The sequence below is a fragment of the Melospiza melodia genome, chromosome Z (assembly GCF_035770615.1).
Source record: "Melospiza melodia melodia isolate bMelMel2 chromosome Z, bMelMel2.pri, whole genome shotgun sequence".
NCBI lineage: Eukaryota > Metazoa > Chordata > Aves > Passeriformes > Passerellidae > Melospiza > Melospiza melodia.
Window position 1 is genome coordinate 51,700,838 of NC_086226.1, and position 15,111 is coordinate 51,715,948.

General features: G+C 41.8%; 1 protein-coding gene across 1 annotated transcript; it reads right to left on the reverse strand.

Annotated features, from left to right (window-relative positions):
- Window positions 1-8,220: 8,220 nt before the first annotated feature.
- On the reverse strand, window positions 8,221-10,644 carry LOC134432195 (interferon alpha-2-like). Its single transcript, XM_063180696.1, has 2 exons — window positions 10,056-10,644; window positions 8,221-8,564 (listed from the first exon to the last, which is right to left on the reverse strand). The coding sequence occupies exon 1, from the start codon at window positions 10,609-10,611 to the stop codon at window positions 10,057-10,059; it is 555 nt and encodes a 184-aa protein (XP_063036766.1). The 5' UTR covers window positions 10,612-10,644; the 3' UTR covers window positions 8,221-8,564; window position 10,056.
- Window positions 10,645-15,111: the final 4,467 nt, after the last annotated feature.

Sequence of the window (15,111 nt, forward strand, 5' to 3'; positions counted from 1 at the left end):
CTTCTTTCATACTTAAATCATCAACACAACAGTGCTATTGACTCCATCAAATTATAAGAAAGGATGGGAGTGCACCTATCCTTTAAATTATTTCAGATAGAGGAAAGAATTTTCCACTTATTCTATGAAATGTGTGGGAGAAATATGTGGGTTTCATGCTCCTGTGAAATTTGGACACTACTCGCAGAGTGAAAATATGTGTTCATCCTAGTTTGCTTCTGCCCAAGGTGTCTGGGATATCTCAGCACAAATCAGATGAAGAATACTCTAACTTGTTTATTAACTCCCTTCTGCCAATAAGTAAGTTTCACCACAGGCATTCATGTTGAAATCACACCCCATCCTGCAGTGAGATTTGCAATCTGATGCTGCAAGTACAGAGCACACTGAAGATGTAATAAGCACTGTGTTGTGTGTAGGCACAAAATGCTGGAGGGTAAAATGTTCCTTACTGGGTCTCATCCCTGTTGCAAGTGGCACTGAGCTCCTGGCAGGACCATGCCTGTGGGGTCCTGGAGAGGAGTGAAATGCCTCCCTGGCTAGTAAATTATTTTCTGGGCCACTGTGTTTGCCATGGTTCTGTCTCCCACCTGAGACCTGAGCACAAGAGTCATACAGCTATGAGTGGCTTTCCTGCCCTATGGCAGCTTACTTTCGCTGATCCAGAATCATCTTCTTCTAGGCTAAAGAATTCCTTTCTTTCTCAGGAGGAAATAATATATCAGTGTTAAATAGAGGGTCAAGCAATCAAGCATACCACTGTTAAAAGGCCCACCCATGAACTGCTTACTCGCTCCCCTCTGCAGCTGGACGGAGGAAACAAAATTTAGGAAATGATTCATGGGTTGAGATGAGGACTGGGAGAGATCCCTCAGCAAATACCATCATGGGCAAAACAGGCACCACTTAAGATATGAAGTGAACTTACTACCAACAAATCAGTGCAGGATAAAGAGAAGTAAAAAAAGTCCTTAAAAATCCACCTACCCTCTACTCCTCCTTCCTTCCCAGCTGTACCTCCTACCCAGCTGGCACAAGGAGACAGGGAATGGGTGTTACATTAGTTCATCACCTGTGGTTCATCACCTGTGGCTTCTCGTGCTGCTCAGGGAGAGGGAGTCCCTCTCCCGCTGCACTGCAGGGTCCCTCCCACAGCAAACAGCTCACTGAGAGCTTCTCCAGCGTGGCTCCATCTCATCAGCAACAGCTCCCTCCAAACTGCTGCAATGTGAGTCCATCCCACAGGCAACAGTTCTCCCAAAACTGCTGCAGCCTGGGTCACTGTTCCGTGGGGTGCAGTGCTCCAAGGACAGGCTGCTCCAGCCTGGCAGCAGGAGCCCTCTCTCCACAGGCCTCCCACAGGATCTCAGCCTCCTCCCGGGTATCTGCCTGCTCCAGTGTGGGGCTCCTCCACGGGCTGTGGGCGGATCTCTGCATCCCTGTGGCCCTGCATGGGCACAGCTGCTTCCCCATGGGCTGCACCACGGCCCGCAGAGGCATGTGGGCTCTGGTGCCTGGAGCACCTCCTGTCCCTTCTTCTGCACTGACCCTGGTGTCTGCAGTGTTGTTCTTTTCACGTGTTTCCACTCCTCTCTTCTCTGGCCACAGTTACAACTGCACAACAACTTTTGGTTTGATTTCTTCCTAAACCTTTACCACAGAAGCACCATTTCCAATTGGCCCAGCCTTGGCCAGGGGTGCGCCCATTTTTGGAGCCACCAGGGATTGGCTCTGCTGGACATGGGAAAAGCTTCTGGCAGCTCCTCACAGAAGCCACCCATACAGCCCCTTCTGCTACCAAAACCCCAGGCCATGCAAACCCAGTACACAAGGCCACCAGCGAGGGCTTGCAGGCTGGATTCCACTTCGGATCCATGGTGGTGAGCACCCCTGGCACAGCCTGGTGGGAGGCAGGGGCAGCTGGGGCACCTGCATTTGACTGGTGCTGGGGAGGTGCTGCCCAGCACTGAAGCATTTTGAGGGCTTTCCTTTGGCAGCAGTGTGGCTCTATAGAGTCAATGCTCATTCGCTGCTGAGAAAAATATCTCCTGGGATGGTGTCATGTGAAAAGGGTGATGTTGTCCTCCAAAGGGAATGATGTTGGGGCCTACTCCATGATGAGGAATGAGGGGCAATGAGTAGAGAATCCATTTCAAAGATGTACTTCTGACCTGAACTATAATGCTCTTATTAACCCACACATTTGAGTGGCAATGCACTGCAGGAATGGAGCCAAGGTACAGGGCTCATCCATCAATCATTGCATAGATATTCAAGTTCTCTTTGGGAAATGTAGAATACAATTCTGCCAGTAGCTTGTAGCTGATCTAGTCAATCAGAACCTAATGCTAGGCCTTAGTGCAAAGAATGCCTCTCTAAATTCAAGAGTTTTTCCTGCATACAGCTTTCACTTGAAAACATGTGTGAGGTCTCTTTAGCTGTGTGATTTGCAGTGGTGTTTTTGTAGTGTGATGAATACAAGAAAGTAACAGGTAAGAGGTTTTATTAGACTAGATGGAGTGGGGGGGACACTTGGAGACACTTCTAGGCACACAGATTTTGACAAAGGCTTTTATGCTTAAAACATTTAACACTTTTGTATGCTGCAAAGACATTAAGGGGAAATGAAATATCAAACAACACTGTTTGAACACACAGTAACTGGATATGGGAACAAGAGGGTAAGTCATGGCAAAAAACCCTACCTTATTTTTTGTAGAAAATGGACTTTCTTCTCCCCTCCAGTTATTTTCTTGCAGACTAACTTCTGTTTAGAAACTCAGAATCAAAAAACTATTTGCATTGCTGCTGCCATCTCTTAAAACAAGCTTTATGACTAATCCACTTACGATGATAAGACCACGTGTCACAGGTTTTTAAAAATCTAAACAGTTTTTAACTGCATTGGTTTTCCTGCATCATGAGGTAGGGAAAACACATTCTGTCTGGGCATGGTGCTTGTGTCAGGAATCTTTGCAGGGGGGTGCTTTATATAGAGAGTTAATGGCAATCCTGAAATGCTTCATGTGATGTGGAAAGAATTTCACTCTCTTCAAACAGGAAACATCACCAGGCTAAAACATCTGTTCCTTTTATGCACAGCTTTTGTTTCCAAATCCTTGCTATAAAACCAATATGCAAATGTGTTTTTAAGAAAAGAAAACATGTGTCTCAAAATTAATTTTCAGAGTTCCTGTTAACATTATATGTCCCTTCCTCTGTTATTAGATTTTTTGGCTCTGTGAATTCAAGCCTGTGTTGGCCAGTGGATTATGCTATTTTAAGCACTGGTAAATCACATTTCTGAAATGTGTGCTTAGCTGTAAGCACATGCTCCCGTGCTATTCGCCTCAGTTGAAGTGAACCCTGGGCAGCCTGGGGGCCACGGGGCTGATGTGGTGCTGCGCTGGCCACTCTTGCCCCTCGCTAGCCAGCGGAGGTATTGCACAGCGCTGTTTGATGCTTGTGTTGTGTGACCGTGACTACTAGGGGGGAAGGAAGGCTGTGTGGAGGCAGCAGGGGGAGCAAAGCCATCTTCACGGCAAGCAAGTAATAGGGAAAAGTGTCGGTGCTTTTGTCTGCACTCTCAATCTGGGCAAAAGAGGAAGCAGCAGCCGTGCCATCTTCACGCCTCTCACACCCAGGAGATGTTATAAACTCAGCAGAGACCCTGGCTTGCAAACATGTCCTACCTCGCCAGAGCTGACTTGCTGGCATCATCCAACAGGGCGAGTCACACCGAAGTTCCTGGCTGCTTTAGGGCGAGAAGAGCTGTACTGGGGGAGCACCCCTTGTGCCACAAGGGTCCACCAAACAGATGCACGCCTGGCAGGGGAGTTATCTATCAGGTGAAAATTACGTTTGGAAATGCTTTTTGAGAAAAAAGACAATCCCAGCCAGCCTGTTCAACTCTGTGCATCCTGCATTTTGCCACCTTTACTGTCCAGACCTCCCAAAACGTCACTTGGTGAAGATGTGACAGTCTTACCCTCCTTACTTGCAGTTCCTGTGAGTCCCTGAGGGAGCAGGTCAAATGGCCTCTAGATTGACCTGTGTACTGACAACCAGCCCCTCAACTCTGTAGGAATATGCTGATTCAGGGGATTCATTTTCAAGCACTGATTTCAAGCATTGAGCCTACATAGTACCCTAATCCCCAGGCTAAGGTAAACAGCAGAAAGCTACTGACTATCTTCTCTGCCTAGGATAAAAATGCAAACCATTGTGTTTCTGTAGCACTACTTAATCCTGTTTTTCATCAAAACCTTTCCACATGGAAGCAACTTATTTTTATGATGCAAAGGATGACTTTTTAGGCTGATTATTATAACCTGGTTTTACTGTTCTCAGGGAATCTGAATCTGCATATTCAGGGACAATATAATCTGGTTTTTTTAGGGTAATAATTTTCTACAATTTATTTTTGTTTCAGGGAGCAATGTAAATAGCATCTCTCATTTTCTATTAAAAAAACCTTTAGCCTTCATCAGGTCCTTCCTTCTCATTCCCAATTAGCCTCTTTCCAGCAGCATGGGAAATTCACAGGTTTTGCTTTGGAGGCAGTGAAAATATTAACTAAATATCAAAGATATACCCGGTTTTGAAATGAGTCATGTTTCTGCAGTATCTGTGCCTCCTAATCCACTGCTCTCAGTTTCATTGCTGGATGAGGCCCACAACCCCATCAAATAAGTTTCTACAATAATAAAGAGGAATTACTGCTAGATGGGCTGGGAGATTTCACTTTATTGAAATGTTAGTCCTGACCTAGTCTCTTATAACAGAAGTTGTGATGATATCTTCTGACACTCTCTAGGAATTTAATGGTTTGCAGAAATACTGAACTGTGGGGAACTGGGAAGGAGAGGGAGGCGTGCCCTATTTTTCTTTAAAAATGACCAAGCAATCAAACAAACAAACAAACCAAGAAGAAAAAAGAGAAAGCAAACTAAGTGTTTAATATCTTGAACTACTTATAATGATCAGTAATCATGTCCAACATAAATCCTTTTAAAGTATAAGTGAGTAGCTCTGACAGGATTTAATACTTGTCACAAGGACAACACTGAGTTCTATGGCAGGCTTATTTTTAATTATTAAAATATTAAAGTATTATAATCTCAAGAAAAAATCTGTTATGGCCAATGCAAGCTTTTCCCAAAAAGTGGAGACTAGAACAAAGTACAACTCAATCCAAAGAGACTTTAAAACAAAGTATGTTAATTGATTAAAGAGAGAGCAACATTTTGAAAAATAGTTGAAGTCAAATAGGCTTTATTATTTTGTTGAAGAAAAGCTTTCTGTTTTATATAAATATGTCTGTCAAGATATTTCCTTTCTGGGAATTGTAACACACAGTACTCCAGTTAAATCCAGAGGAAGTTGTGCAGGTTCTGGTCTACCAAGATAAGAAACTTAAGGAATAGCATAGACAGTAAAAGTTATAGTGAGTAGATGTGTTGGTAACTGGTGTGCAGGGGCCGGATAAAGCTATTTGAAATCTCAGTAGCTGATCTCCTGAGTGTGAATGTTGGCTTTGCAAATGCACTTCCATGCTTTAACAGTTATTTTTCAGGGGGGAGTGTTAATTGTGTTTACTTTTACATGTTCAAAAGCAGATGATATTATTCTCTTAGAACACTGAATGCTGAAGTTGATTCCTCATTGATGAAGGTAATGTGGTTTTAGGATTCCTACTGTGAGCACCTGGGCTCAGCAAGGTTGGTCCTAGAAAATGCATTAACCTTGGAGCCTCTTGTGTAGAGAACTGAGGCAGGACATGAATTTCCCTGTGCTCATCTGCTCATCACTTGCCATTGTTTCTTCTTCACCTCCGCTGAAATTAAACCAGAGAGCTACCAGTTCACATGAGATGCCATCTTCAATTTTGAAGTCATACAGAGAGAAAAATAATTAATTCAAGACACAACTAATGAAGAGCCTGGATGGTGTTTGGAAGCACTTTGGGGTTGGCAGTCTGTGGCTGCAGAGGGGTGGCCCCACAGCAGCACTGCAGTGCCCCTCCAGGGAACTCAACTCCCCTCAGGCTGGGCTGTGATACTAGGAAGGGTGAAGGTTGAGAAGAAATACTGTCTTCACATTCCCTGACAGATGATTGCTTCTGTGGGAACTCTCAGCATTGAAAAGGCCTTTGCACCTTCCTGAGTATATCGTGATGTCAGAAGTGTGGGAAATTTTGGTACAAATGACTCATACCTGCCTATATGAGGATTAGAAGATTTTTAAATATTAAAAAGCAATCAGCTTGTTAGAAATTATCAGTTGCAATCTTACTTGCTTTGTTCTGTTATGTATATTGTTTTGCTTTGCATTAAGTTTCTGAAGCAAAGTAAATTCATTCTGTGGGTGTGAGAACTGACACTTTCTTTCAGGATTTACTCTGTGTCTTTGTCACCCTCATTTCTTCGTCTTCTCTCTGATTGCTCCCTGGAAGAACCCAGTGTTCCTCCACAACTGGGAGGGGGAAAACAGATTAGGGCTACCCCTAACAAGGCGCAAACTGGGCTGGAAGGGGTGAGGACTGGCAGGATGTGGCAGTCTGTGGGCATTGTCTTCCCATGAGCAGTTCCTGATCCCTTTTCCTGCCCACAGCCCCAGCCTTGGTGTGGGTCTGCCTGCTCCACCACAGCCCCGCCTGTAACTTCCCCAGGGCTGATCTGAGGGACAGGTATCAAGGGCTAATCCTGGGTGATTGTTTGGACAGTAATTTCACAGGCTTTTGTCCCATTTTGGGATTTTCTTCTCGTTTGGGTTTGTTTTTTTTTATTTCCACAATTCAAAAATTAAGTCAGAGCTGATGGAACAAGCCAAACCCATGGTCAAAGTGCTCTGAACAGCTGTAGTTGATAGTTGACTGAGCTTTGTGAACAATTTTTTCCAAAATAAAGTCTGGAATAAGCATTCTTCAGATCTGCTGTAGCTGTTCTTAAATTTCATGTGGAAGACAAGGCTTTTGACCCCAGCCCCATAAATCTATGCCGGAAAACTAACTTTGCATAGATGAAAACTTGCCATTTTTAGTGTCCCAGAAAGTGCAGCACAGCTAAGTCCAGTCCAGGGCACAGATAAACAAGGTGCTGTGAGACTAGCCATGAGAACAGCCAGGCTGTGACTGGGACCTGTGCTGCACAGCACTGCTGTGTGAGCCGTGTGGAAAAATTTACCAAGCTTCTTGACTTACCATCAGTCCCTTCTTGGAAGGATTTTGTTTCATCAATGCTAAATTTTCCATGGGGATTTGAGACTTCACATTTACTGTTTTATTAATTCCCATTTGAAAACAATGTATTTGCCTCATCTAACTTCTAGAAAAATACTGACTGGAAGAAATACCAGAGGGCTTCAGCTAGCTGGGGGCATAATGCACAACTCCCCTGGTAACACAATGGCAATGAAATATGTACTATTCCAAAATGTTACTAGGGCAAGATGAGGAGAAATGATTTCTGAATCTCCATCTTTCTTACCTTACACTTAAGAATCCTTACCTTTCTTGAAAGTAAGAATTAAACAAAGGCATATTGGCTTGCAATTTTCGTTTTCCTTTTTATTTGTTCCATGACTATGACTATTCCAGGGTTCCCATATTTAAATGTCTTCTAGATATTGTCCTAATACAAATAATTTCTGTTGCCTCACAGCTGGCCAAAAAGTAATTGAAATCAAGTGTTTCTTTATGAACTCCTGTCCGTCACCTCTGAGATCTTGGTTTTCTCAAGAATAGTTAATTTTTCTTTCAGTTCCCTTCTGTGGACCAATAGCACTTTATTGATAGGCATGCTCATAAAGACCTGAAATACTGTCTTGTCAAAAGACATGTACATTCACCTAAAATTCTTACATTTGTCTCTCATTTCACTTTGCCCTCTAGTGTCCATTCTGATTTATGCCTGCACTGCAAAGTACTGTGTTGATTGAAATACATCAAAACAGATTTTTATTTGATTAGGAGATTTTTAAGGACAGCTATGAATTAAAAAGAAAACATAATGATACAGAAGTTTCTGAACAATTAGTGGGCCATAAATGAACACATTCCGATTTCAGACAAGTTAGGCAATAAAAACTGGAATCCCCGACAAGAGAGCAGCTGAAAAATATTTCATGCTATTTCCAAATTTCTGTAAAAGTAAGACCATTTCAATAACAGTTTTGTGCATTGCAATAGCCACCCAAGGACATCAGAACTAGAAGGGTAAGTAAGCTGAATGTAATTTTATTTTACAGGTTTGAAGAAGTACAAAGAACAAACAAGCAACAGAAATGAGATTTGAAACAGCCCCAGGGTGGGTCCATTTCAAGTGCTGTTAGTTACAAAGCAAAGAAATACATATTTTGTTGTAACATTTGCGGCAAGGTGTTACACGTGGAAAAATTACTCTGATAATTTACTCTGGTTTTTTGGTCTTTTTTGTTGTTCTTGATCATGGTGAGGTTGCTAGTAGCTTTTATTTCTGGTATTTCGGCTTTATCCATGAGATCCATGTCTGCCATCTCTTCTTTACCTTGCATCCATGAATGGTAGAGAGGAGAGTATGGACACCCTGCAAAAGACACCTGTGTCATAGATGTGACACCTGAGACACTGTGCACCATCACTGCTGTTCTCTCCAGTCAGTTTTTTTGCTTAGATACACTTTTTATTATCTTCCCTTTCAACTTTTTGGAATGGTTGAAGGTCAGAAAAAGCTCTAAAGTTGTTCTTTAGAGAACAACTCTGGCAATTTCAGCCCTCCAAGACTAACACCACCTTCTTTTGGGATCCACAGATATGCTCTCTCCTCTGCTTCACTATGCCAGATCCAGAAGCCTGTGCCAAATGTACAACAGGGTAGCCATAGATAGATGTTTGTTTGGGGTTTTTTTAAAGTTTTTGGGGTTCTACCAAATTTTTATCTCTATTCTTTGGGTACCCTCACAGCAAATGATTAGGGAAAGCACACTGTTTGAAATGGAGTTATCCAGGGACAGTTTCCCAAGGGTAAAATCCAGGCCCAGTTTTATTGCAAGCTGTTTTAAGGAATTTGATTATATTGTAATTATTACTGAAGGCTGTGTGGTTTGGAAGGGAAAATAATTGGAGGGCTATATATCTGTGTGGTTCCATTTGAGAGCAAAGGGAAAGAGGCATATTTTATGCAGCAATAAAGCACAGCACTGGGCCGTGATGTCTGAGGTTGCAGGAGCCAGAATGAATACACCCATGAGCAAGTAGAATGTGCCACAGACAGATCTGGCTCTAGGGTACTTTTACATAGAAAAGTTACTTCAAATAATCTTACGAAAAAATGGAAGTGAATTGGAAACACTGCAGGAAGGAATGAAACCCTTGCCCCGAAACAGTTAGAGGCAATATATTTAAATTAAAAGTAACACTGTCCAATTGGGAAGTTACTTCAAAAGCCATAACTACTGCAAAAAAATGTACTATGAAGACAAATCCCTCTAGAATTACTTTACATCTTTGAACAAAGCAAATTGGAATTACTCAAGTGTAAAAAAGTTACTTGCTTGGAAAAGAGGATAGCAACTCTCAAAGAAAAATGCATATTATCAACCTAAGTCAGGATCACTTAAATAAGCAGTGTACTACTTTATCTTCGATTGCAGTCTGCATCAGTACAAATCTAGCAATTCCTGTAAGATGTGGGATGTGTAGTTCATTCACAAATAAGTGATTCTCTACTTGTAGGTGAAAAAGAGATGGAAGGTAGCTGCATGTTTTCTCAGCAGAGAACACCATAAGATGTCACTTTCTGTCAAAGGCTGCAATATATTCCTAGGGAGTAACTCTCACTGAAAATTCTTATGGATTAATTTATAGCTAGAGTAGACAGCTTACTTACTAATGAAACAAATTAAATTACATTGAATAATGCATTACATTTGCAAAATTAAATTTCAGAAGCATTATTTAAATACAATAAAAATAACTAGAGCACTGCCACAAGATAGATCATAGAACAAAAAATAAATGTTATTTATAATATTTGATTATTAATATTATAAATTATGTGAGGTTAAAATCTTTGTACCTTAGTTTTTAAGCTTCCTTGTCACCTTATCAATCAGTTGGAGACATCTCCTCATTTCTGCACGGCTGATCTCCCAAGAGCACAGGTCGTGTTGTTTATCTTTAAGAAAGCAGTCTATTTTTCGGAAGTACTTTCTCAATTTCAGCCTGCTGACTTCTTTACTCCAGCAGTGTTGGGTGTGTTTTTCGATTACACATGCCTCCAATTGCTCAATTTGCAGATAAAGTGCGTTTTGGAACTGATCCAGTACTGTTCGATCCCAAGCAGCTAGGGTCAGATTTTTGCTGAAGATGTAGAAGATATGTTGGAGGATCTCTTCAATGGCAACTCCAACAGTCTCTTTCTGCCTGGGCTGCAGAACCTGCGTAGGAAATCTGAAGGACATTTTGTCTCTTAGACATTGTTGGGGAAACTCTTTTCCCATTTTATCCAAGAGGCGCAGGCTGTTCTCGATCACTTTTCTTTGCTGCAGAGGGAGGTGGTTGCACTGAGGGCTGGAGATGATGGTGGTGCTTGACAGTATGAGGCCAATCTGGATCAAGCCAAAAGCATTCATGATAAGGACAAGCTCTAATGTTCCTCCTTTCCTGTGAATAAATTCTGAGTGCTATGCTGGGTGCTTTGAAGTTATTTGTAGACTCCCATTTCTTCAAAATCTTGACATTTAATTATTCTGTAGGAGAAGTTTTCTTTCATCACTTGTTGGTTTTTTAAGGTTTTCCCCCCTGTGCATGCTTCTGCAACACTTTCATTTTCTGCTTTATGACTTCATAGTCTTTTTTTTGTTTTGTTTTGCTACTTTGTTGGCTCTTTTTTCAGATGAGTATTAGAATATTTATATATATGTCAGATTATTTTTTCTCTTTATTACTAAAATTCTATAGGATGTAGATTGAGAATCCAAAATAAGGAGTTACAGAAACACTTGTTTTCTTAATATTCTTGGAGTAGAAGAATATGCTGAAATAAAGTAAATTTTCAATGATTGGTCAGGGACCTGCTGAATATTACTGCCATCTTGTCTCCTATAGTATGATTTATACTTCCAAGCTTCCATTAAGCTTTCTCTACCTTTGTTCTTTCAGGAAAAATGTTTTATTTCTCCTCGCTTTTATTTCTTATGGATACATATCGTTAGAGTGTTTGTATGTGTGTCTGTGTCTGTGTCTGTGTGTGCATAAAAATGTGTATTAATATGTGGGTTTTTGATACATAAACACTGCTAATTAAGTGAAGCCTTGATCTCACTTAGACACAATAAGTGCCTTGCAAATACAAACACACTAACATGGGAAGAAGTTAGGTACTTGAATGAAATACTCTTTTTCCCTCATATGAGTAACTGAGCAATAATTAATATCAATGCCAATTGAGTACAAGTCTGAATTCTGACAATAAATGGGAAGAGAATGAATAGGGAGGACAAAAAGTACAATTCAGCCATTTGCTTTCCTATGCCATGAAACAGAGGCAGTTACGACTATCACAGTACTTTGGGATAGCTGGCCCGGTTTTGATTTTTGGTGGAAGCTAATCTTTAGATTTTTCGTGAAAGCTAATCTTTAGAATTTTGGTGAAAGCTAATCTTAAACTGCCATTCTGTTGTGTCCCCTGTCTCCTGTGAATATATATGTGATTAGAAAGGCTGTGAGTCATACTGTCTGGCTTAAGAGGTCAGATAAACTGGTTTTTTAGTCTCAGACCTGGCTGTGTATTTTTTGTATAAAAGGTACAGAAGACTGGCAGAAAATAAATCCCCTTGGTTCCCAGGTGGTCCCAGAGAACAGAGGGGCTTGTTGCAGCTGATTAGAACCAACTTGTCACTCCTAGTCCAGTCACATTCAATGAGATCCCAGACACCGATGGTGTGGGTTACACTGTAAACCTGGTCTGCTCTCATTTGTGATCACAGAGTCACAAAGAGTGCAATTGAAGGATTCAACACAGTCTGGTTAACTTGAATAAGAACTTTCAAACTCAGATTCACCAGTAGTTCAGTTATTTAAGTTACAACCTCTTGCTGGATTTCCAGAGATAGATTTACTAGACCTGAAAAAAGTGTGCAGTGCTATGTGCAAGTGTTCCCAGGTGTACTCTGACACAGCTGGGGATGAAATCTTGCCAAGAGGTGTCCCTGCTCTGGGGAGGAGAGAGGAGCAAGCCCATTGACTTGTCTGCAAGGCACTCAGTTCTCATCCTCTGCCATGAAAGATTTCAAGCACCAGTTTATACATGTGGGAGAAGTGAATGTGAGACTGCAGCCAAATACAGTTACTGCCAGCATCAATGTGGGGAGGGTGCAGCCAGTTTAGATGTTAATGAAGGGTACAGAGAGAGATTACAAAACCCTGGGTCTTGTGCAAGGGTGGAACACAACACCATGGGGACACCTTGGTGTCACTCCCTGTTTCACCTGGCCAAGTGCAGCAGCAAGGGTCAGCTACAATCCTCCTGCTGACCTGCCACCCCCTCAGCACGCCATCCTGCCCACAGCCATTCATCCCTCCGTGACACATCTCATGGCTCTAGGCCTCCTTCCTACTGAATTTTTGTTCTGTTGCTGCACCCACTGCTGTGTGGTTGGCTTCATTCCCAGTCTGGTAGTCACTTCAAGCAGATTGATGATACTGTTTTAGAGCTTCCTTTATGTTCAGCATGTAGGTATTTGGGAGGCTTTAAAAAGTTGCTGAAGCAAACTTGGACTGGATGTACTGCCAGTGTAAAGAAAAATGCATCCCCTATCACCTATGACAACAAAGAGTAACATCAACCAAAATGGGATGAAAGAAGTGTAACATGAGATGAAATGTTTTCACTTACTGGGAATATTTATTACTTTGGAAAACAGAAGTGCATCAGAAATCAGTATAAAACATACATACTTCAGGAAAATAATTCCCTAATGTTACAACAATTTCCATGAATTATGCACAAGTATTTTTTCAAAACTGTAATCCTTATATGTTTAGTCCTTCTAGTGATCTAAACAGATAAACTTCATCATATTTATTATATCTCCCAGACACAAAACTTCTTTCTTTCCTCTTGCAAAATAGTTTTGTCCGAGTTTCCTTCTTAGTGAAGATCTGAGGACACCATTTTGAGTGTCACAGAGGAAAAACTAGAAGATGGTCTCTTCCTTGTTTCTTAAGAAGATTGGGTACGTCCAGGTAGCTTATTCTCTTGTCTGTCTTAACATGTTGTCTACGCTTTCTCACAGAACAGTTACACTTGACTTAGTCCACCAGGGGTTGGTTTCTGTTTGGTCATTTTGTCTGTGTTTGTCCAGTAACAACAAATTGTTCCTCCATGGTCAGACAGTTTCTTGATTATTGCACTGAGCAAAGCATAGTAGAGACATTGCATGATTCAGGACACAATCTCCTCTAATCATCTACCTGCGCTGCTTCATTCAGGAACAAACAATTCATTAAAAGTAATGACTGGAAGGAGTAACTGAGTGATACGAAGCTGCAGTACAGATTGCTGTTTATTTCTCTGCCTGTGGGTGAAGCACAGACCAACCACTCTAAGCTAGAATTAAATGAGGGAAAGAGTTGACAAAACAGCTGTGTTTCCAAGTAGACCTAACAGATCATTACTTTGGAAAGGTTATCTAGTCTTCAATTCACAAAAAAGATTTGCTCCTAAAAGATCGTCTAGCTATATATGTATTCATTACAGGAAGACTAAAGCTAAACATATGCACAGTTTTGTCTAACATCTTTAAAGATCTGTAAATTACTTGTCAAATGAAACTTTATATTATATATTATAGCATGATAGAGAAATTAAATTAATATTTGCTATCCATGGGTTCTTTTATCTCAGGCACCAAGGCAAATGGAAAGTCTAAATTCAACCTGTGTATAGGATGGCAAATGGAGCATTGAGACAGAACATTCCCACAAAATGGTGATCTTTTGACCTCTTATAACTACCCTGTGTTGAACCATTTAATCTACTCTAGGTATCAGTTTCTTTTCTCCAATCAGAAAACACAAACCACACTGCTTTTAAAAAGTCTGTGTGTAACAAAGGAATTGAAGTAGGTTTGGCTTGGCACAAGACAGCTTCCTCCCCATCTAGTTTGACACTACCCATGTGAAATAAAATACTTTTCTCCATTATGCTTTCCATACAGCTATGTGTGCCAGTTTTGTCTGTTGTTGGTGATGGAGTGGCTTGGGTTGGAAGGCACCTTGTAAGTCCAGTGAGGAGTGCCTGAGGGAGCTGGGGGTGTTCGTCCTGGAGAAAAGGAGGATTGGGGGTGATCTTATTGCTCTCTGCCACTGCCTGAAAGGAGGGTGCAGCCAGGTGGGGGGTCAGCTTCTTCTAGAGAAACGGCAAGAAGACACAGCTTCAGGTTCAGGTTGGACATCAGGAAGAATTTTTTCATGCCAAGAGTGGTTAAGCATTGGAATGGACTGCTCAGGGAGGTGGTAAAATCACCATCCCCAGTGATTTCACGAAATAACTGGATGGCAACCTTGATGCCATGGTCTAGACGACAAGGTGGTGTTTGGTCAAAGGTTGGACTCAGTGATCTCAGAGGTCTTTTCCAATGTAACTGATTCTGTGATCCTGTGATCATCTAGTTCCAGCCCTCCTTGCCATGGGCAAGGACACCTTCCACTTGACTGGGTTGCTCAGAGCTCCATCCAGCCTGGCCTTGAACACTGCAAGAGATGTACCATCCACAGCTTCTCTGAGCAGCCTGTTCCTGTGCCTCACTGCGCTCTTCCTAATATCTAATCTCAAATCACCCTCCTTCAGCCTAAAGGCATTACCCCTTGTCCTACTGCCTACCACTACAAATCCTTGTCAAAAGTCCCTCTCCAGCTTCTCTGTAGACTCCCTTTAGGTACAGCAGAGTGCTGTAAGGTCACTCCAAGTTTTCTCCAGGCTGACCAGCCACAGCTGCCTCAGCCTTTCTTCATAGGAGAGTTGCTCTATCCCTCTAATCATTTTCATAGCCTCCTCTGGACTCTCTCCATCAGTTCCATGTCCTTGCTGTGCTGGGACCCCAGAGCTGATGCAGCCCTGCAGGTGGGCT